The sequence below is a fragment of the Hyla sarda genome, chromosome 1 (genome assembly GCF_029499605.1).
Source record: "Hyla sarda isolate aHylSar1 chromosome 1, aHylSar1.hap1, whole genome shotgun sequence".
NCBI classification, from domain to species: domain Eukaryota; kingdom Metazoa; phylum Chordata; class Amphibia; order Anura; family Hylidae; genus Hyla; species Hyla sarda.
This window is the reverse complement of record NC_079189.1, coordinates 92,119,252-92,144,202: the sequence shown is the minus strand read 5'-3', so window position 1 is coordinate 92,144,202 and position 24,951 is coordinate 92,119,252. Positions and strand designations below refer to the sequence as shown.

The window sequence follows — 24,951 nt, the reverse complement described above, 5'->3', positions numbered from 1 at the left end:
ATCTAGTTTATAAATGCGGATCGCAACAGATCTCCAGAGAATGATCTGATGCGATCTGCATTTAAGTTAAAAAGCCAGCGGTACATGCAGCTACACTGCGCTGCCCGCGGGCTCCTATATACAATGACATAATTCATAATCTCCGCCTGAACACGGGAGCTCTGATTGTAGAATAGTTATTGACCAATCAGAGCTCCCCTCTCCCGGCAGCGGGGATTATAAATTATTACAGTGTATATAGAAGTCGGCGGGCAGTGCATTGTAGACGTATGTACCGCCGGCTTGTAATCTTCATAAATGCGGATCACAGCGGGTCTCTGCAGAATGACCCGGTGCGATCTGCACCTCAGCCCCTGGACTATAACTCCCATCATGGGCAGAGTCTGTCCATGATGGGAGTAGTAGTCCTAAAAGTCCGGCATCCGGGGGATGTGCTAGTGCCATCCCTCAGCAGCGCTGCAGTACTACAACTACTCCCATCATGGGACAGACTGTCCCATGATAGGAGTAGTCCAAGGGCAGATCAATGCAGTTCACTTCTCCTGCGATCCGCATTTATTAACTATACAAGCCGACGGTACATGCGGCTAAACTGCGCTGCCGTGGGCTCCTATATACAGTTCTTATAATTCATAATCCCCGCCGAGAGACGGGAGCTCTGATTGAAGAATAGCTATTGACCAATCAGAGCTCCCGTATTCCGGCGGTGGGGATTATGAATTATATAACAGTGTATACAGGAGCGGCGTGCAGCGCAGTGTAGCCGCATGTACCGCCGACTTTTACAGTTAATAAATGCGGATCGCAGCGGGTCTCCGGATAATGATCTGCTGCGATTTGCATCTCAACCCCTGGACTACAACTCCCATCATGGGCAGAGTCTGTCAATGATGGGAGTTGCAGTCCTTACTGTGTGAAAATAGACACTTTGGTATGTGTCCTCCGAGGTGGTGTATATTTGCGCAAAAAAATGAGACTTGGGTTCTTTTTGTGTGTCCCAAAAAAAAAAACGCAGTTAGTAAATCGATGTCTACAGGCAAAATGGCTCTACTGTACGATGCCCCATTGCCTCCCCCGACCCTCTGCCCACATGCCGCCGCAGCCCCATTGCCTCCCCCCATCCTCTGCCCACATGCCGCTGCCCCATCGCCTCCCCCCATCCCCGGTGTTATAATTACCTGTTCCCGGGGGGTCCGCGATCCTTCTGGCTCCTGCGCTGTCACTGTGCGCACTGACGGTGATGTCACGTCGGGGACATCACTCGTCACTGCACAGCACACAGCAATAGCGCAGGAGCCAGAAGGATTGCGGACCCCCCGGGAACAGGTAATTATAACACCGGTGATGGGGGAGGCAAAGAGGCAGCGTCAGCGATGGTCGTCTCTGGCCGGGGCATTATCAGCAAGGTAATTGCCGATACCGATTATGTCCAAAATCACGATTATCGGCCAAACCGATAATCGGTCGATCCCTACTCAGCACCCCCACCTATTAACTAATAGAACTGACCTGGGCACACTGGCATTGGCTTCTTTATAGTTTACCACACATGGCACCATGCATGTTGTAGTGGCTGTGCCTGGTACTGCACCTCACTCTAAATGAGGTAAAAGAATGAGCTGTAATACCAGATGCCACCACTACAAATGTACAGCACTGTACATGTAAACAAAGATGCCGAATTCCTCTACAGTTTGACAATCTCCCTTAAATCAACTGAACAGCGTGGGGGCTGATAGTGGGAATTCACTGATTTGATATTAATGGTTTTCCAGGAAAATCCACTAGTTCGGGGTACTCCGGAGGGAAAAAAAAAATGTTTTCCAATTAACTGGTGCCAGAAAGTTAAACAGATTTGTAAATTACTTCTATTTAAAAAATATTAAGCCTTCCAGTACTTATGAGCTGCTGTATGCTCGAGGAAGTTGTGTAGTTCTTTCCAGTCTGACCACAGCGCTTTGCTGCCACCTCTGTACGTGTCAGAAACTGTCCAGAGCAGGAGAAAATGCACATAGCAAACCTCTGCTGCTCTGGACAGTTCCTGATATGGGCAAAAGGTGGCAGCAAAGAGCAATGTGGACAGACTGGAAAGAACTACACAGCTTAGCCGTATAGGGGAACCGTATTTAATGTATGTCTATGAGCCGACCGGAGTGAACCGCAGCCGACCGGTCGACCACGTTTTTGCCTGCGGTCGGGAAACCGCATACGGCCGAAAACGCAGCCAACCGGAGGCTGCGGTTCACTCCGGTCGGCTCACAGACACGCATTAAATATGGTTCCCCTATACGGCTGAGTGCGGGCGCCGCGATTAAGCCCCGCCCCCAGCCGTATACGGGAACCGTAAGTACAAAACGTGGTGTGAACCCAGCCTAAGATGTATGAATGCGGGCATCCCGCTGCTGGGGACCCCCAAAATCTGTAATTACGCACCCACTTTTGTGAGCTCTCCGCAGCGCTGGAGGCGCCAAGTGTGAAGCCTGACAACCACGGGGCCGGAGTATTGTGATGTCACGACTCCGCCCATGTGTGACGTCACGCTACGCCCCCTCAATGCAATTCTATGGGAGGGTAGTGCGGAGAGCTCACAAAGGTGGGTGCGTAATGACAAATTGTAGCGGAAAGAACTACACAATTTTTTTTTTTTTTAATTTTATTTTTTTTTAAATAGAAGTAATTTGAGCTCTCCACACACGCCCTCCCATATGCTTGCATTGAGGGGGCTTGGTGTGATGTCACATGGGGGCGGAGTCGTGACATCACGATACTCCGGCCCCGTGGTCGTCATGCTTCACACTCTGAGCCTCCTGTGCCGTGGAGAGCTCACAAAGGTGGGTGCATAGTAACAGATTTTGGGGGTCCCCTGTGATCATACACCTTATCCCCTATCCTTTGGATAGGGGATAAGATGTATTAGGGCCGGCGTACCCCTTTAATGCCAATACTTCTGAATGGCATTTCACCATATAATGCATTGTGGTAGACTTGGGTGAAGAAGGTGCCAGCAGCTAAAAGGGCAGTGTTTCCCAACCAGGGAGCTCCCAGCTGTTGCAAAATGACAGCTCCCATCCATCATGCTTTCACACGACAGGAGTTGCAGTTTTGCAACACTGATCTACAGTATAAAAAAGTCAGTGTTTCCCAACCAGGGTGCCTCCAGCTGTTGCAAAACTACAACTCCCAGTATTCCGGGAGAGCCAAAGGCTGACGGGGCATGCTGGGATTTCTAGCTTTGCAAAAGATATAGGATGACTGGACATCTTGTCACTTGCAAATTCAGGGGGGGTATATTCAGGAACCCACTACAGATGCCTCTCACCACCTCGATGTTGAATCCACAGGCTGCTACTGGTTGACTGTGTGACCGTGACCATGTCGTCAAGGGTAGAGGGGCCAAGAACCGGAGAGTTTGACAAGAGAAGTTTTACATCGGTTGACTCTTTATAAGTATATCACCTCCTACAGCAATGGTCTCCAACCTGCGGACCTCCAGATGTTGCAAAACTACAACTCCCAGCATGCCCGGACAGCCTTTGGCTGTCCGGGCATGCTGGGAGTTGTAGTTTTGCAACATCTGGAGGTCCGCAGGTTGGAGACCACTGTCCTACAGTCACATGCAACACTGATCTATAGTATTAAAAAAAAAAAAAAAAAAAAAACAGTGTTTCCCCAACCAGAGTGCCTCCAGCTGTTGCAAAACTACAGCTTCCCATCCATCATGCTTTCACATGACAGGAGTAGTAGTTTTGCAGCACTTATCTATAGTTTAAAAGCCAGTGTTTCCAAACCAGGGTGCCTCCAGCTGTTGGAAAACTACAACTCGGAGCATGCTGGGAGTTGTTGTTTTGCAACAGCTGGAGGCACTCTGGTTGGGAAACACTGGTCTAAGTAGTGCATGCATGAAATGGTGAAAATTGTAAACTTTTAGTAAAATATCCTACTGCTCTCTAATACCAGTGGATGAGATCGCAGCATGCCATGACACACAATGTGTATAAGACCTGTCATCTGTCAATAGAACAAGTGACAGCTCACAGTACTGCCATGTGCCCCCTCTAGGGGGCGATCGGACCCCTAATAACACCTGACACAATGTCTAAAAGCCGTCTGCGGATCCAACCACCTAGGTGTCCTGACAATGTCAATACCGTCTGCGGTACCTGCGCACAAAGGAAACCAGAAGCAGGCGAGACACTGAACCGTCACTGCCCTGACACTAGACGGCAGCACTGAGCCAGGTCCAGACTACCACAGGCTGTCAGGCTCAGGAGCCGAGCTCACATCCCACAGGGGTGGGGGGAGAAGGAGGTCTGTCTCGGAGAGGGGGGGGAGGGAGCACCAGACGATGATTCCGGCCGCTATTATTACGCAGCAGCCGCTACCTCTTGCACAAAGCTCCCTATTGCCCCAACACTCACAACTAGGGGGCGCCAGCAGCATAACATATGACGCACACAGCCCCCTGTATAGCCGGGGCAGCTCCCACCTTCTCCGGGCTCAGTGTGCAGCGATAACAGGTGGAGCAGAGGAAGCTGAGGCCTGTACTTACTGACAGCATCCGAGTGCATTTTCGTGTGACGCAGACAGCCAGGCACTAGCAGCCCGGTCCCCCCGCTCCAGCTAGTCGACCCGCACTCACTTCTCAGGGCACACGCACTCCGCTCAGACACGCCCATGCCACCGCTGAATGGACGGGAATTTCTCAGGACCCGCCCCCTGATTACAATGATTGGGTCAGGAGGGAGATGGGCGGGGACTGGAGGTTGCGGGTGCTTGGGGTGGGCTTTAAAGCATTAGGGAGGTGGATAGCGGATGACGTCATAATCTAGTTTCTTACCCAGGCCACGCCCATAAATAGACAGGCTGTTATGTGAAAGCCATTGTTTGTGTCCTCAGGGCTGCCTGCCCGTGACGTCATGAGCAGCTAGAGAGCGTCCTGACTGTGTAGGGTTAAGTGGGGGGGACAGGAAGATCATAGTAGGAGGTTGTCACCCACACTGGAGGTGTCTGATTCATGGGGCTCCCCAGCCTATGACAACTATCTTTACAATTTACAACCAATTGTAATAAGGCAAGGGCTACATGGCGCACAACGTGTCACAAAACAGAAAAATGTGACTATTACCGCTAACATATGGCTGTAAAAAAATAAGCCAAATAGAGAAGTTGCAAGTAGGTCGCATGCGGCTTGTACTGAGGTAAATGATGGCAATGTCGCATGGGACTGTGACCAAGAACTGAAAAAAGATGTGTTTTGGTTGACTGTATCATTACATATGCTTTGGTGTCGCAGTGCAACCACACGGACAGTCATTAGATAGTGTGATGTCCCTATACGGGATATGCTCCTACAGTCCTATCAGCTTGAGCCCTCAGGGCTCACCTGCAATGTACCCCTATAATGTAATTAGTTGTATATTATGTATAAAGGACCTTTGATATGGTCACATGGTTGTTAGTCACATGATAATGGTTGTCACATGTTAAAGTCGCATGTTTTGTTAAGTGAGCACCAGGTGACCAGATGACCCGCAGCTAACCTATGGGCTCCTTGCTCAGCCCACCTATATAAGAGGGGGAGGTACTGCAATCTGCCTCTTTGATCATTCATTGACTTGCTGCGGCAGGTGGCACTCCTCGGCCGAGACGAAACTACTGAGTCTCAGTAGGCGACTACGCGGTTCAATTCCGCACTCTTGCTTCTGAACTGGCTTGGAACAACAAGGCCTTGTGTACTACTTTCAAAAAAGGACAGTCTAGTAGAATCAAGGATGCTCTTGCAGCACGAGATCCTACATCTATCTTGAGTGAGCTTATCCATTTTGCCACTGGAATTGATGTGCATTTTGCCGAGAGGCAGGAAAAACTTCGTCTGGAAAGAGAACCTGTCCGTATTCTGCGATTTCCTCATCTGGCACCCGTGTACCAGCATCCACCTCTACCCTCTCCTATGTCTCCTGCAATGCAGGTGGATTGGTCTCGCCTAACACTACAGGAAAGATCCCGTCGACGCAATGAGAATTTATGCCTATATTGTGCCAGTCCGGAGCATTTTCTCAAAGACTTTACTATATGTCTTCAGCATCCAGGAAACGCTCGCACCTAGGACATGCGGGAAAGGTGTCCCTAGGTGTGAATACTACCTCTCCTTGTTTGACCATGCCGGTTCAAATTTATACTCCAACCAAGACATCTTTCTTTGCTTCTGCCTTTTTGGACTCAAGTTCCGCTGGGGATTTCATTGATGCCTCTCTGGTTCATAAACATCTTCTTCCAGTGACTCGACTTGCTAAGCCTATGTACATTTCCTCTGTCAATGGAGAAAACCTGAACTGTATGGTGCTTTTCCGCACAGAACCTCTTGTTATGCAAGTGGGTGTGTTACATAAGGAAAAAATTGAGTTCTATGTGCTTCCGCATTGTACTTCGGAGCTTCTTCTTGGTCATCCTTGGCTTCAACGTCGTCACACTCCACTCCTTGACTGGAGGGCTGGTGAGGTCACCCACTGGGGATTATTTTGCCAAAAACACTGTCTTCAGCCTACCCTGCCTAAGTCTATCAATACGCCTTTTTCTATGCCAGGATTGCCTCTTATCAAGACTACTCTGATGTATTCAGTGAAAAGCAGGCTGAAATTCTTCCACCACATCGTCCCTATGACTGTCCTATTGACTTACAGCCCAGCCAGGGACTTCGCCTCCACGGGGAAGAATTTATCCTTTCTGTTCCAGAGATGCAAGCCATGGCTAAATATATCCAAGAGAACCTCCAAAAGGGTTTCATCCATAAATCTTCCTCCCCAGCAGGTTTCTTCTTTGTTGGGAAGAAGGATGGTTCTCTTCGTCCTTGTATTGACTACCGGGGACTTAACAAAATTATGATCAAAAATCGCTATCCTTTGCCTTTAATTTCTGAACTTTTTAATCGTCTTTGGGGAGCCAAGATTTTCTCCAAATTGGATCTTCGGGGAGCATACAATCGCATTTGGATTTGTGAAGGAAATGAAGGGAAGACAGCCTTTAACATCCGAGATGGACAGTTTGAATATCTTGTGATGCCATTTGGCCTCTGTAAGCCTCCAGCTGTCTTTCAAGAATTCGCTAATGACATTTTCCATGATTTGCTTTACACGTGTTGGGGTATATCTTCTCATCCAACTTGGAGGATCATCATTCTCATGTCCGGCAGGTTCTCCAGCGCCCCAGGAATTATTGTCTGAATGCCAAGCTTGAGTAGTGCCTATTCGAGAGATCAAGTCTTCCTTTTCTTGGTTACATTGTGTCTGGTCAAGGTCTTCAGATGGATCCTGGCAAGTTGTCTGCAGTTTTGGACTGGCCGAGACCTACTGGCCTACGGGCCATTCAGCGTTTCTTAGGGTTTGCTAATTACTATAGTCAGTTCATTCCTAATTTTTCTTCTGCGGTCGCCCTGATTGTGGCTCTCACAAAAAAAAAAAAAAACTGTAATCCCAAGAATTGGACTCCTGAGGCCGATTAGGCCTTCTGTCTGCCTTCTTTCTGCCTTCTGTCTGCCTTCTGTAGACTAAAACCTGCCTTTGCCTCAGCACCAGTTCTCTCTAGACCTGATCCTGAGAAACCCTTCTATCTGGAGGTAGATGCATCCTCTGTTGGAACTGGCACCATCAAAAATCCTCCAAGGGCAAGACTGTAACCTGTGGCTTCTTCTCCAATACCTTTTTGCCTGCAGAGAGGAATTATTCAATTGGAGATCGGGAACTTCTCACTATTAAGCTCGCATTAGAGGAATGGCGACATCTTTTGGAGGGTTCTCCTCATCCTGTTAACATCTATACGGATCATAAAAATCTCTTATACCTTCAAACTGCTCAGCGCCTGAATCCCCGGCAGGCTAGATGGTCCCTTTTCTTTTCAATGTTCAATTTCTTCATTCATTTCTGTCCTGCAGACAAGAATGTCAGAGTCGATGCCCTTTCTAGATCCTCCGATGTGGTTGGTCTGGACTCCTGACTCTGGTTCTTCGGATATCTCTGAAGTGAAGGAGATTCTGGCTATGAAGTCCGTAGGAGGGAGACGTTAATTTTTAGTAGACTGGAAGGGCTTCAGTCTTGAGGAAAGGTCCTGGGAGCCAGAAGAGAATATTTTGGACCACGACTTGATCCAAAAAAATTTGAGACCCAAAAAGAGGGGGAGACCTAAGGGGGGTACTGTTGTGGCAAGCGCTTCAGCCGGTCACACTGGCCGTGAGTGCTCTCTTCCTCTGTCCTCGGGCCATCACTCACCTCCTCCTTCTGTTTCCTCCGTGTTCTCACACCGCCGGCGCGCGCGTCCCCGCCTCCTAGGGCGCGCACCAGAGCTCTGAGATTTAAAGGGCCAATATGCCCTTAATTAGTGTTTGCACCTGTCCCTTCTCTATAAGTATTTGCACCCCCCTCTACCCCTTGCCGGATCTTTGTGTGCCCCGTGGAAGGCATTGATGCTATGGACTGGCCCGCCCGTTCAGATTGCTTCTTTTATTTTTAAAGAGGCCTGTTAAAAATGAAAGCAGCGATCTGATTAGTTGCTATGGGCGACTGCACCACTCTTCACCTAAACAGGTTTTTATAAACTCCCCCTTTGTGTTTTGCTTATATGCTCCAAATTTATCAACCCCCTGTGTTAGCATGATAAATATGTGGCACATAAGCAAAACTAAAGAAAAAAAACATATTCCTTCAGAATTGCATACACAGGGCTGTATGAGGGCTCTTTTTTGAGCTGTGGTCTGTAGTTTTTTGGGGTACCATTTTTGTATCTGTGAGACTTTATGATCACTTTTTATTCTGTTGTTTTTTTTTCTGGGTTGTGATGTCACCAAAAATCATCAATTTTGGGACTTTTTTTTTTACTTTTACGCCATTTACCGTACAGGACCAATAACATATTTTAATAGTTCGGACATTTCTGCACCAAATATGTTTGTTTTTTTAATTTTTTTTTGTACAATTGCACATTGGGAAAGGGGGCAATTAATTTTATTGGGAAGAGCCTTTTTTAAAAGTTAATTATTAATTTTTCTTTAACCCCTTAAGGACCAAGCCCATTTTAGCCTTTAACCCCTTAAGGACGCAGGACGTAAATGTACGTCCTGGTGCGGTGGTACTTAACACACCAGGACGTATATTTACGTCCTGTACATAACCGCGGGCATCGGAGCGATGCCCGTGTCATGCGCGGCTGATCCCGGCTGCTGATCGCAGCCAGGGACTTGCCGGCAATGGCGGATGCCCGCGATCTCGCGGGCGTCCGCCATTAACCCCTCAGATGCCGGGATCAATACAGATCCCGGCATCTGCGGCAGTACGCGATTTCAATGAATGATCTGATCGCCCGCAGCGCTGCTGCGGGGATCCGATCATTCAGAATGCCGCACGGAGGTCCCCTCACCTGCCTCTGTCCGGCTCCTGGCGTCTTCTGCTCTGGTCTGAGATCGAGCAGACCAGAGCAGAAGATGACCGATAACACTGATCTGTTCTATGTCTTATACATAGAACAGATCAGTATTAGCAATCATGGTATTGCTATGAATAGTCCCCTATGGGGACTATTCAAGTGTAAAAAAAATGTAAAAAAATGTAAAATTAAAAGTAAAAAAAAAGTGAAAAATCCCCTCCCCCAATAAAAAAGTAAAACGTCCGTTTTTTCCTATTTTACCCCCAAAAAGCGTAAAAAATTAATTTAATAGACATATTTGGTATCGCCGCGTGCGTAAATGTCCGAACTATTAAAATAAAATGTTAATGATCCCGTATGGTGAACGGCGTGAATGTAAAAAAAAAAAAAAAAAGTCCAAAATTGCTACTTTTTTAATACATTTTATTAAAAAAAAATATATAAAAAATATATTTTTTATATGCAAATGTGGTATCAAAAAAATTACAGATCATGGTGCAAAAAATGAGCCCTCATACCGCCGCTTATACGGAAAAATGAAAAAGTTATAGGTCATCAAAATAAAGGGATTATAAACGTACTAATTTGGTTAAAAAGTTTGTGATTTTTTTTAAGCACAACAATAATATAAAAGTATGTAATAATGGGTATCATTTTAATCGTATTGACCCTCAGAATAAAGAACACACGTCATTTTTACCGTAAATTGTACGGTGTGAAAACGAAACATTCCAAAATTAGCAAAATTGCGTTTTTCTTTTTAATTTCCCCACAAAAATAGTATTTTTTGGTTGCGCCATACATTTTATGATATAAGGAGTTATGTCATTACAAAGGACAACTGGTCATGCAAAAAACAAGCCCTCATACTAGTCTGGCGATGAAAATATAAAAGAGTTATGATTTTATAAGTTTTAGAAGGCGAGGAGAAAAAAAAGAAAAACGTAAAAATTTTATTGTCTGCGTCCTTAAGGCCAAAATGGGCTGAGTCCTTAAGGGGTTAAGGGGTACTCCGCCCCTAGACATCTTATCCCCTATCCAAGGATAGGGGATAAGATGTCTGATCGCAGGGGTCCTGCTGCTGGGGACCCCCGCAATCTCTCCTGCAGCCTCCCGAGTAATCAGCTCTCCAGAGCTACGTTTGCTCCGTGGCTGATGACTCATGATACATGGACCGGAGGTTGAAGAGGTCATGGCTCCGCCCCTCATTGCATAATGCCCGGCCCCCTAATGCAAGTCTATGGGGGGTCGGGGTGCACCATCACAAGGGGTGGAGCCATGACATCACGAACCGCCGGCCCCTGTCATCAGCCACGTAGCAAACTTAGCTCCAGAGAGCTGATGACATGGGGGACTACAGGAGAGAGGCTGCGATCAGACATCTTATCCCCTATCCTTGGATAGGGGAAAAGATGTCTAGGGACAGAGTACGACTTTAACCTGTTCAGGACGCCTGGCGTATGCATACGCCCTGCATCCTGAGTCCTTAAGGACGTGGGGCGTATGCATACGCCCGTGGGAATTCCGGTCCCCGCCGCTAGCCGGTTGGGGACCGGACCCAAATGCCTGCTGAAATCATTCAGCAGGCATCCCGGCACATCGCCCAGGGGGATCCTGAGACATCCCCCCCCCCCCCCATGTCGGCGATCGCAGAAAATCGCATGTCAATTGAGACATGCGATTTTCTGCTATTCCGGGCTGATCGGGTCTCTGGTGACCGGATCACCCGGAAAATAGCGATGATCGGAGCTGTCAGCCCCGACGATCATCCTGAGGGCTAGGAGTGAGGTTGCAGTGCTGTGATCTCCTCCTATCCCCTGCCATTGGTCAGAACTGATTCTGACCAATGGCAGAGCAGGACAGTGGGTTGCGATGACAACCCCCCATTCTGCCCACCCCTGGATGTCGATGGGAACATGGACAGGAGATGGAGGCCGGTACCTGCAGGAAAGATGCCTGGGGACCCCCCGATCTTCGCTGGAGACTGCTAGATCCTGGGTCAGGTAGGGAAACTACGGTGCCGGGGGGGGGGGGGGGGGGGGGAATTGAAAGTGAAAGTAAAGTGATCTTTACTGTTGCAACCATTAGGAAGGCAAAACTGCAACTCCCAGCATGCCCAGACTCTGGGCATGCTGGGAGTTGTAGTTTTGCAACACTGGAGGGTCACAGTTTGGAGAACACTGTTACAGTGTTGCCCAAACGGTAGCCCTCCAGATGTTGCCAAACTACAACTCTCAGCATGCCTGGACTGCCCAGGCATACTGGGAGTTGTAGTTCTGTAACATCTGTCCCTTCAGATTTAGCAATTTTCATGACATTTTTGAAAATTGCTGCTCTACTTTGAAGCCCTCTAATTTTTTCAAAAAGCAAAAATATGTCCATTTTATGATGCCAACATAAAGTGGACATATTGTATTTGTGAATAAATATAACATTTATTGGGAATATCCATTTTCCTTACAAGTAGAGAGCTTCAAAGTTAGAAAAATGCAACATTTTTAAAATTTTCATGAAATTGTGTGATTTTTCACCAAAAAAGGATGCAAGTAACGCCAAAAATTTACCACCAAAATAAAGTAGAATATGTCACAAAAAAACTATCTCAGAGTCAGAATATTCGGTAAAATCATTTTCGCGTTATTAATTCGTAAAGCGACGGGGGTCAGAATTGCGAAAAAGGGCTCAGTCCTTAAGGTGAAAAAGGGCTGCGTCCTTAAGGGGCAATTTTAATTTTGCATTTTTGTTTTTGCCTCCTCGCCTTCTAAAAATGGTAACTCTTTAATATTTCCACCCACAGACCAATATGAGGGCTTATTTTTTGTGTGATCAATTTTAATTTATAATGACATCACCCATTTCACCATATAATGTATGGCGCAACCAAAAAATATTATTTATGTGGGGAAATTGAAAAGAAAACCGAAACTTGGCAAATTTTGGAAGGTTTTGTTTTCACACTGTACATTTTACATTAAAAATGACATGTTTTCTTTATTCTGTGGGTCAGTACGATTAAAATCCATGTGACAGTCATGGCTGTAAATGTTGGCACCCCTGAAATTTTTCAAGAAAATGAAGTATTTCTCACAGAAAAGGATTGCAGTAATGTTTTGCTATACACATGTTTATTCCCTTTGTGTGCATTGGAACTAAACCAAAAAAGGAAGGGAAAAAAAAAAATCCATTGGTAATCCTCAGATTTCATGATGCCTTGCACACATTCAAGGCACTCAGTGCCATAGGCAGCAAAACAACCCCAAAACATCATTGAACCTCCACTATATTTCACTGTAGGTGTACTGTGTTCCTTTCTTTGTAGTCCTCTGTCAAGGACCGACCAGGGGACAGGGAGAGTAAGCCCTAAACTGACCCTAAAACCACTCTCCCTGCCTACTTGACCATCCATCTTAAACGATCGATTGACAACTGGGTGTCGGTCCCTTCCTGCGCTAAAGTGCAGTGGCGTAAAAACACATAATATACATAGTCGGTCACAGACCAGAACAGAAATAGAAAACTACTAGTCAACCAGATATACCAGACAGAATACAAATACTAACAGGGCAGAATATAAACTCACAAACAGAGCAGAATATTGTGAATTAACAAACAGTTCATAAACCGGATATCAGATAAATGGCAGACATGATAAAATAAACAAGATTAGGCATGATATGAGTATACAGCAGAATCCAGGAGCTGAAGGGGATAAACAGAAGAACTGAGAGCCAAAACACTAAACTGAACAGGTAACATAGAACACTGTTCACAAACAGGTACAAGTACAAAAGACAAAGATCAGATCGACCAAACAGGATATAATTATAGGACACTGTTCACACTGGGACACAGAACATACAAACTGGACTCCCCACTCTACTATAGGAGTAGCCATTAATAATAAAGCCAAATAGGCTACTCAACCATGTGGACAAAATGCTGACCCAGTAAGAGACAGAAATATAATACCCGAAACACTAGACTAGAACCGGATGAGTCTGAATAGACTCCAGAATACCGAGCAAGAACATAACATAAAGAGCACAGGGTACAAGCTAGACTCAGACACCATGTGAACACATACAGAGCAGAACGAACAAACAATCTTAAAACCGACTAATGTAACACAGACTAAAATACAAGGAGCATGCTATATAACCATGGCTAATAACCCAGATAAAAAGACAAGATAAACAATAGGTAAATGCTCAAGCAGACATAGTCAGAATATAGCGCAAACAGACATAGTAGTATTGCACTGAAGAACCAGCACCGGAATGCAGGAGAACTCTGGCTAAATAACTCCACCCGAGTTCTCATTCGTTCAGAGCATTAACTATTCCCTATCCAGGTGGAATAGCAAACTGCTCTTAACAAACTAGTGTGTGAATACACACCTAAACAGAAAAATACAAAAACAAATAAACGCACATTACATCCTCATTCAGTTTTCGGTAAACAGTAGAATGATGTGTTTTACAAAAAAGCTCTATCTTGGTCTCATCTGTCCACAAGACATTTACCCAGAAGGATTTTGGCTTACTCAAGTTCATTTTGGCAAAATGTAGTCTTGCTTATTTATGTCTCTGTGTCAGCAGCGGGGTCCTCCTGAGTCTCCTGCCATAGTGTTTCATTTCATTTAAATGTTGACGGATAGTTCACACTGACAATGATGCTCCCTGAGCCTGCAGTTCCAAGTATCTTTGGAACTTGTTTGGGGCTGCTTATCCACCATCCGGACTATCCTGCATTGACACCTTTCATAAATTTTTCTCTTCCGTTCATGCCCAAGGATATTAGCTACAGTGCCATGGGTTGCAAACTTCTTTATAATGTTGCGCACTGTGGACAAAGGCAAATATAGATCTCTGGAGATGGACTTGTAACCTTTAGATTGTTGATATTTTTCCACAATTTTGGTTCTCAAGTCCTCAGACAGTTCTCTTTCTGTTGTCCATGCTTAGTGTGGCACACACAGACACACAATGCAAATACTAAGTGAACCTCTCTCCTCTTTATCTGCTTTCAGGTGTGATTTTTATATTGCCCACACCTGTTACTTGCCGCAGGTGAGTTTAAAGGAGCATCACATGCTTGAAACAATCTTATTTATCCACAAATTTGAAAGGGTGCCAATAATTTTGTCCAGTTCATTTTTGGAGTTTGGTGTGACATTATGTCCAATTTGCATTTTTTTCTCCCTTTCTTGGTTTATTTCCAATAAACACAAAGGGAATAAACATGTGTATAGGAAAACATATGTTCCTGCAATCCTTTTCTGTGAGAAATACTTCATTTTCTTGAAAAATTTCAGGGGTGCCAACATTTACGGCCATGACTGTATATGTTTTTCTATAATTGTAATGTTAAAAAAAATCTCAAACTTTTTTATGTTTAAAATTGCCCTACTTTGACCACCTATAACTTAAAAAGCTGCAATTTTGGACTTTTTTTTTACGTTTACGCCATTCACCATACGGGATGATTAATATTATATTTTGATAGTTCGGATATTTACGCATGCAGCGATACCAAATAAATTTATTTTTACTTTTATTGAGAGTAAAATGGGGAAAAAGGGCGATTTAAATTTTTATTGGGGGAGGGGATTTTTAAAGGGTACCTCTCATCAAAAAAACTTTTGATATATTATAGATTAATGTATGCAGAATAACTTCACAATTGCATGTTATTAAAAAATATGCTTCTTTCTATTTAATTTTCCACTTTGAAGAAATGACCACTAGGGGTCTCCCTACCAGTCCTGTCAGCAAGCATTTCAGACTCATGCTGGAGTCCTAAACACTACTAGCTGCCAGTCTGCTTTGTTCACAAAGGAGAACACTCAGAGCTGCCAGCCTGCTTTGTTCACAGCATGTTTGGCTGTGAACAAAGCAGGCTGGCAGGTCTGAGTGTTTAGGACTCCAGCATGAGTCAGAAATGCTTGCTGACAGGACTGATCGGGAAAAATACAATAGAAAGAAGCATATTTTTCATTAACATGCTATTGGAAAGTTATTCAACATTCATTAATCTAAAATATATCAAAAGTTTATTTGATGAGCGGTACCCTTTAAAATTTATTAAGTTTTTCCCCCCACATTTTTTTACTTTTTTCACTCTTTTCATGTCCCCATAGGGGACTATTTATAGCAATAATTTGATTGCTAATACTGTTCCTGATCGGTGTTATCGGCTATCATTTGCTCTGGTCTGCTCGATCTCAGACCAGAGTGGAAGACCCCTGGAGACGGCCGAAGGCAGGTAAGGGGACGTCCGGCCACCATCACGGCGGGGGATCCGATAATCCATTTAAACGCCCGCATTACTGCAGATGCCGTGATCTGTATTGATCACAACATCTGAGGGGTTAATGGCGGACATCGCCAGGAACTGCCATGCATGATGCGAGAACCGGTCTGACGTAAATGTATGACATGGTGTGTTAAGTGCCACCGCATCATGATGTACATTTACATCAATTGTCGTTAGGGGTTAAACACCAATGCTTTTTTTGAAGTCAGGGGCAGGAGGAGTTCAGCCATGAGAGCCGGGCCCCATTCATGACAACTCCCCCCGTTTTTTTTGTCACCTTTTATTACAAGCAATATTGAGTCAATACCTGGTAAAATCACCTTTTGCTGCAATTACAGCTATGAGTCTTTTGGATTGTGTCTCTGCCAGCAAATCTAGAGATGGAAATTTTTGGCAAAAAAGCTACAGCTCAGTCAGAATGGATGTAGACGACAGGAATTTTCAAGTTTTACTGGAGATTCTTATTGGATTCAGGTCTCGGCTTTCTGTGGGCCATTTTTGGATATTAACATGCTTTGATCTATACCATTAGATTGTAGCTCTGGCTGTATGTTTGGAATCATTGGGGGGGGGGGGGGGGGGAATTTATCATGGTGTGTGGGATGTACATGTTCTTTTACCCTGCTTTCCTTGCAATGTATTTTATGTGGCTGGGACTAATTTATGAAAAGGTCATACATTTTATGAAGAAGCATCAACGATAATGACGATAGGAAATATTGCAAGTAGTGTTGCTCGCGAATATTCGCAATGCGAATTTTATTCGCGAATATCGCATATTCGCGAATTCGAGAATATTCACGAATATAGCGCTATATATTCGTAATTACGAATATTAGTTTTTCTTGGTTTTTTTTTCACAGTACACATCACAGTGATCATCCCTCTCTGCTTCCAGCTTGTGTGGTGTAAAGAAAGCTCTAATACTACTGTGTGAGACTGGTGTACGAAATTTCGCATATGCGAAAATTTGCATATGCTATTTTCGCATATGTGAATTTTCGCTTATGCAAATTTTTGTATATGCTTATTTTTGCATATGGTAATTTTCGCATATGCGAATTTTCGTATATGCGAAAATAAAACGAGAATATTACGAATATGCGAATATTCGCGAATATATGACGAATATTCGTCGATATATTCGCGAATTCGAATATGGCCTATGCCGCTCAACACTAATTGCAAGGTATAGAATTTTTTTTATTGTGTGGTCAGACTTGGTGTGACTTAGTTCCTAAATGTGAACCACTGAGCACATGACATATTACAAATTATAAATCAATGACCCAAAAAAAACATTAAAGAAAATCCTATGTTACACATAAATGTAGTGGTGTGTAAAAATTGTTCTATGTGAAAAGTCCCAAAGAAATCATAGCTCAGCTTGCTGCAACTTTTTTTAGGGACAATTTTACACATGGTAAAGACCATGTTATAAGTCCCCAATTGTCCAGCTGAAATATGAACCTCTGTCCCAGTATCAAGTCTTTTGAAGACTTTGTCAGATTTTCTTTAACCCCTTAAAGGGGTACACCGGTGGAAAACTTAATTTTTTTTTAAATCAACTGGTGCCAGAAAGTTAAACAGATTTGTAAATTACTTCTATTAAAATATCTTAATCCTTCCAGTACTTATTAGTTGCTGAATACTACAGAGGAAATTATTTTTCTTTTTGGAACACAGAGCTCTCTGCTGACATCATGAGCACAGTGCTCTCTGCTGACATCTCTGTCCATTTTAACAACTGTCCAGAGTAAGAGATAATATATGCAAACATACGCTGCTCTGGACAGTTCCTAAAATGGACAGAGATGTCAGCAGAGAGCACAGTGATCGTGATATCAGCAGAGAGCACTGTGTTTCAAAAAGAAAATAATTTCCTCTGTAGTATTCAGCAGCTAATAAGTACTGGAAGGATTGACATTTTTTAATAAAAGTAATTTGCAAATCTGTTTAACTTTCTGGCACCAGTTGACTTAAAAAAAAATAAAAAAAGTTTTCCACCGGAGTACCCCTGGACCAAGGCCATTTTGACCTTAAGGACCAGAGCATTTTTTGCACATCTGACCACTGTCACTTTAAGCATTAATAACTCTGGGATGCTTTTACTTATGAATTTGATTCCAAGATTGTTTTTTCATGACATATTCTACTTTATCATAGTTCATAGTGGTAAATTTTTGTCGATACTTGCATCATTTTTTGGTGAAAAATTCCCAAATTTCATTAAAAAAATTTGAAAATTAAGCATTTTTCAAAATTTGAAGCTCTCTGCTTGTGAAGAAAATAGACATTCCAAATGAATTATATATTGATTCACATATACAATATATCTACTTTATGTTTGCATCATAAAGTGGACATGTTTTTACTTTTGGAAGACATCAGAGGGCTTCAAAGTAGAGCAGCAATTTTCCAATTTTTCACACCATTTTCAAAATCGGAATTTGGCTTTTTTAAAGCAAATTTTGCTGAAATGGTTTTTGGGGGTTCATGTCACATTTAGGAAGCCCCTGTGGTTCCATAACAGCAAAAACAAAACACATGGCATACTATTTTGGAAACTACACCCCTCAAGGCAAGTAACAAGGAGTACAGTGATCCTTAAAACCCCCCAGGTGTTTGACAACTTTTTGTTAAAGTTGGATGTGTAAATTTATTTATTTTTTTCACTTAAATGCCTTTTTTTCCCCTCAAATTTACCCTTTTTTTTTTTACAAGAGGTCATAGGAGAAAAAGCCCCCCAAAATTTGTAAGTCCATTTCTTCTGAGTATGGAAATACCCCATGTGTGGATGTAAAGTGCTCTTCGGGCGAACTACAATGCTCAGAAGAGAAGGAGCACCATTGAGCTTTTGGAGAGAGAATTTGTTTGGAATGGAAGTCGGGGGCCATGTGCGTTTACAAAGCCCCCATGCTACCAGAACAGTGGACCCCCCACATGTCACCCCATTTTGGAGACTACATCCCTCGTGGATTGTAATAAGGGGTGCAGTGAGCATTTACACCCCACTGGCGTTTGACAGACGTTTGGAACAGTGGGCTGTGCAAATGAAAAATAAAATTTTTCATTTTCACAGACCACTGTTTCAAAAAATCTGTCAGACACCTGTGGGGCGTAAATGTTCACTGTACCCCTTATTACATTACATGAGGGGTGTAGTTTTCAAAATGGGGTCACATGTGTGTGTGGGGGAGGGGGGTTTCCACCGTTCTGGTACAATGGGGGCTTTGTAAACGCACATGGCCTTCAATTCGTGTAAAATTTTCTCTCCAAAAGCTCAATGGCACTCCTTCTCTTCTGAGCCCTGTAGTGTGCCTGCAGAGCACTTTATATCCACATATGGGATATTTCCTTACTTCTTAGAAGAAATGGTGTTACAAATTTTGTGATAAAACCAGCATTTTAGTAAAAAATAAATAAAAAATGTTTTATTTTCACGTCTAAATTTAACAAAAATTCTTTAAACACCTGTGGGTAGTTAAGGCTCACTATATCCCTTCTTACATTTCTTAAGGGGTGTAGTCTCCAAAATGGGGTCACATGTTTGTTTTTTGTGTTTATGTCAGAACCGCTGTAACGATTATCCACCGCTGTGCAAATCACCTCAAATGTACATGGCTTTCTCACTCCTGAGTCTTGTTGTGCACCCGCAGAGCATTTTACATCCACATATGGGGTATTTCCGTACTCAGGAGAAGTTGCGTTTTCGGGGTCTTTTGTTTCCTTTTACCTCTTGTGAAAATTAAAATTAAAAGTAAAAAATAAAGTTTTTTAACAATAACATGTCCACAGATACCAATCACAGTGATCGCTGACCAGGACCATTCACAGATTGTCCTGGGGTGGATTGCAGAAGTTGTCTCCCGCCGGCAACAGCGGGACTTCTGCCTGTTAACCCATGCAATGCCGCGCATCGCCGGGTTCACTGAATGACTTATATAAATGGCAGGATGCGCAAACTACCTGCATAACCCGATGTTTATATAAGTCATTCTGCAGGAACGGGTTAATGATTGCCCTGTATTTAGCTCCATATTTCAGTTCATTCTGACCAGTTTCCCTCTACCTGCTGAAGAGACGCATTCCCAAAGCATGATGCTACCACCACCATGTTTCACTGTGGGGATGGTGTGCTCACGGTTATAAGCAGTGTTGGGTTTCTGCCACTCATAGCATTTTGCCATAAAGGCCAAAAAGTTTAACTATAGTCTCATCTGACCAGAGCACCTTCTGTTGTGTCTCCCAAATGGCTCATGGCAAACTCTAAACAGGATTTCATGTGGCTCACGTTCAACAACAGCTTACTTCTTGCCACTCTTCTATAAAAGCCAGACTAGTGGAGTACATGATTAACAGTTGGTCTTGGACAGATTCTCTCACCTCAGCTGTTGATCTTTGCAGTTACTCCAGAGTTACCATGGGCCTCTTGGTTGCTTCTCTGATTAATTTTCTTCTTGTCCAGCTTATCAGTTTGAGTGAACGGCCTTGCCTTGGTAGGTTTGTGGTTGTGCCATATTCTTTCCATTTTCTGATGATGGCTTTTACGGTGCTAACCTTGCTTTGTATTTTTCCACATCCCCTAGCTGTTTGGTAAGCTCCTTGGTTTTCATGCTGCTGTTTGTTTAGTGATGCTCTCTAACAAACTCTGAGGCCTTCACAAAACAAAACAGGTGTATTTGTACTGAAATTAAATTGCAGACAAGTGGACTTCATTTACTAACTATGTGACTAGCAAATGTGACTTGTGAAGGCAATTGGTCGCACCAGATCTATGTTAAGTTTCACAGTAAATGGATTGAATACATATGCACTCAACACTTTTCAGATTTTTATTAGTAAATTATTTTTAAACCCATGTAATATTTCTCCCCCACTTCCAAATGTGAACAATTGTTGGTCCCTAACAAAATCTTTATTATATCATCCGAAGAACAACCTGTACAGCACAGACATAACTCCAACACTTTCAGATCACCAAGTACCATTAATCATAGCATAAACATACATTAAAATAATAACATTTTTACAATACCCATTAGGGTCACATGATCAGTGGCATCATGGAACACCAAGAAACAAGTCAGAAAAAATTAACTGGATTCTAATTAATATCTATACAACCATAACAAGAAGTGTTAAAAACAGCATGGATGCTGCTATAAAGCATATGTCTAAATGCTGATAAAGTGCATCTGTCACCTCCATACAAGGTACAGAATTGCAGGCACCATCACTTAGGGCATTAGGAGATGTAAGAAAAGGTACTTTTGCTTACTTTGCCTGCAGTTTGTTATCTTATATTCACACTGTCTGGTAATACCGGCAACAGTCAGAGGGGCCAGCAGACTCTCACAGCAGCACGCCTCCGCGTAGTTGGTGGGTGACAATTGTGGTATTTAAGAGGAACAGTGACAGGAATGGCTCTTGTCTTCCGGCCAATTGTCAATGCGGGGCCGGCGGCCGCACAGAGGTAACCGGGGCATCCTTGTGTCCCGAAAAGATTTTTCGGGACACAGGGATGTCCTTAATAGTGATGGGGGGGGAAATTGCCCTATCGCTACAGAACGGACCAGCACGGCTCTGCTCAGGGCCCCAAGCAATTGCTTGGTTTGTCTGTCCTGTAGCGACGGGCCTGCTGACATGTCGGGCTTTTCAGAGCTGAAATTCACTACGTTTTCTGTGGAAATGTTAGAAAAAATGTCGGGAACACGCCCCTTTTCTGTGGCTACACCTCCTTTCCCCGGCAGGGAAGCCCCTCCCCCCCACCCCTCCCAGGGTCCTCTAAGTAAAATGGAGATTTGCTTGGCTTTTTTGAAAATTTTGGCGCAAATTCCGGAGCAGACACAATTTGTGGCGCAATGTGACTTATTTTGGTACACAACATAACCAAATAGGTCGGGTTTACAATAGTAAATCAGGGCCACTGTGTCAGTTTTACCATAAAGTGCACTGCATAAAATGAAAAAGCCCCACACACGTACAAAGCCAGAATTTAGAGGCATACAGAGGTACAGTAGGCCTTAGTAATGTAATGTATTAACAAGGGTACTTGAATTTTTATGAAGAAATATTAGGTGCTTGGACTGCAGAATGGTGCATAAATGTAGATCTTCTCTTTCCATATTTAAAACAAACATATGCTGTTCATTCTTTTCCAAATGCTGTTTCTGTGACTATTCTTTCTGAGGTTTTAATAAAAAAAGGAATCTTTGGGTTTACATTGGCTCTTAATGTGTAGTACTGTGTGCCCTTTCCTGGTCTAAATTCCTGACCACAGTCAGCATACATTATTAGTCCTAAGCTGGGTACAAATGAAATCGTGAAGCTTGCAGCCTAGTTGTGGAATGTTTCTGCCTGACTGGAGCCAGAGCGCCGCGGAAATTAATTCCAATTAGTATCATCTGAAGTTCAAACCAATTAATAACATTGCTCCGATGTGGTGTCTTTATTACCAAAGGGTAATCTTAGGTGTAATAACACTAACAGAGAGTGGAAAATAACCTCTTAGTAATAAAATGTCACATAAACCGGTACAAGAGCAGTGGAATATGCAGATGCCTCTATAGGGAGCTTACTGCATACAGGTTTATACAGTAAGTACTGAGCTAAATCTGTGTTATTCAAAACTGTATGCAGTAAGCTCCCCCTAGAGGTGACCATATGCAACAGAACTGGATAATTGAAATGGTTACACTCATTTAAAGGAGAAATGCGGCAAAAAACGTTTAACTCTCCCTGTGCTGCAAAAGCAAAACAATAAAAAAAACTTTAAACTTTAACTCACCTTCCTACGTTCCCCGTTGCGTCGGTATCGGCGTCCCGTTCCTCCAGTGATGCTGGGCTCCCTGCTTCTTAGGCTCGTAATGTCAAACTGCAGTCAGCGTATCGCTGATCGCAGCGATATCCCGCCTCTGCCGGTGATAGGATGAGCGCACTGTCATGTAAGGAGCTCTGGCTAGTTCAGCCTATCACCGGCCGAGGAGAGACATCGCTGACTGCACTGTGACATTCCGAGGATAAGAAGCAGGGAGCCAAGCAGCGCCGGAGGAATGGGACGCCGATACCGGCGCAACAGGGGGAACATAGGAAGGTTAGTTAAAGTTTGCTTTTTTAGTTTTTGCAGCATGGACACAGTGTGGGTATGTTCACACCACAGATATGTAGCTGAATCTCCGCTCGCAGCACTGCGCCGTCACCATTGAGGGCTATGCAGTGCTCGCGGACTTCCACGCAAAGGACGAACATGTTCTTTCTTTGCACGGAACAATTTAAGCAGCGGAATTGTCCGCTGCTGAAATTCCGTAGTATGAACGGGTCTCGCTGAAGACCCATTCACACTGATGCCAATGTTCACTGTGCGGAATTCCGCAGTGTGAACATACTCTGAGAGTTAAAAGTTTTTTGCCGCATTTCTCGTTTAAAGTAACTTGCAGGATAAACTGTCCTGTGTGTGTTTACATGTGAGGAAACAATATTTATGGTCATTATATACCGTAACTTGTATATGGCAAATTTACCAATTTTTGCATCTTCATTTCTAATTTATATTGTCCCTGTACTCATTGTACCCTAAACCGCCACCATTTCAGTACAGCCAGTAACTGATATTAATTCCCCCAAGAATCTATTATAAGTTAAAATAAAACATTGCAATATAAGACCATGTAACTGGTTCTGAACCCCAAAATTGCGACTCCAACTCATACTGGCATAGGAGAAGAGGAGTACAACAGAACATCCCAGACGTGCATGCCTATTGCCTGGATCTTCAAGTTACAATTACCCAGAAATGCCCATTGTTAGTTGAAAATTTGGTAACGTGAGGCTGCTTTAAGGATCACCGTATAAAGAAATTATAGACTATATTATCTCAAATGTATCATGAACATGTGGTTTTCATTTCTTATGATGTCATATTGTAATACCTGCCTGACTTCAAGATATATCGCTTTGCACCATCCTTATACACCCAGAGGATTAGTGACAAATTCAAGCAGTGAATGGACTCTAACTCCCCTTGATATACCTTCCATGTATCAAACCATAGGACCCCCCACGCCTCCAATCACACGTTACCTTGGCAAAACATCCCCTTCATCTTTGACACAATTCTTTGACACAAAAAATGTCTTATCTAGACATGACAGCCCTTTAAAGGGGTACTCCATTGCTCAGCATTTGGAACAAACTGTTCTGAACACTGGGGTTGGGGTCGGGAGCTTATGAAGTCATAGCCCGGCCCCCTCATGACGTCACACCCGCCCCGCCCCCTCAATGCAAGTCTATGGGAGGGGGCGTGACATCTGGCTCCAGTGCAAGTCTATGTGAGGGGAGCATGACAGCGCCGGCTCCAGTGTTCGGAACAGTTAGTTCCAAACGCTGAGAAGCGGAGTACCCCTTTAACACCCCTTTTCTCCAATCCTACATTTCCACCTGGTTTACACAAGGAAAGTTTATTGGGACGACTGAAATTTCATGTCCCTCTAGTCAAAACATTGGGGGAGATCAAAACCTGTCCAGAGGAAAAGTTGCTAAATTGCCCATAGCAACTAATTTGGGATTTTCCTAGTGGTATGACGGAAAATATAGATTTTATGAAGACAGGAGGTGAGTATCAAATGCATATTCCTTCTTTATTAAAACTTACTGGCAGAAAAAAATGCAATGTAACTTCAACAGTAAAGAAAAAACTAGGATGCAGGTCACCTAGCAACCTGACCGCACCCTTCCATCATTCCCACCAATCCCATCCAACTTGCTCCATATAAAACCGACTGTAGCTCCACCTTCCTCCTCTTTCTTGAAGCGAACAATCCATGGAATAGAATCCTGCACAACGAAACCAGCATCCGGAACCAACAGCTTCGAGGAACCAACAACTTCGACCGACATCAACAAGACCCGGTCAGCTCCAACCAAAGGAACAAAACTTCCCGATTCCAACAGTAGAACCGAACTTCCAGTGAAGCTTCAGATCAGCAAACTCCAACACGTCTTGACGTAGATTTCAATAACCTGGAAGAAAACAAAACATATACCATAATAGGGACGGGTAACAGGGAGGGATGATACTCGCCTCCTGTCTTCATAAAATCTATATTTTCCGTCATACCACTAGGAAAATCCCAAATTTTATATCAGACAGGAGGTTCGTATCAAATGCAAGTTCAAAGTACATCAAAACCACCTTACAAAACAGACATTGATACATGATGCTCT

General features: G+C 43.7%; 1 protein-coding gene across 2 annotated transcripts in view; it reads right to left on the bottom strand.

Moving 5' to 3' along the window:
• DCUN1D4 (defective in cullin neddylation 1 domain containing 4) overlaps window positions 1–4,703 on the bottom strand; it is a 54,718-nt gene extending 50,015 nt beyond the window's left edge. Inside the window, exon 1 of one of the 2 annotated variants that reach the window (XM_056557917.1) lies at window positions 4,550–4,703. In XM_056557917.1, the coding sequence (XP_056413892.1) occupies window positions 4,550–4,676 (127 nt within the window). In that variant the 5' untranslated portion in view covers window positions 4,677–4,703. The remainder of the gene's footprint in view (window positions 1–4,549) is intronic. The other variant, XM_056557925.1, reaches the window with a different exon arrangement.
• Window positions 4,704–24,951: the final 20,248 nt, after the last annotated feature.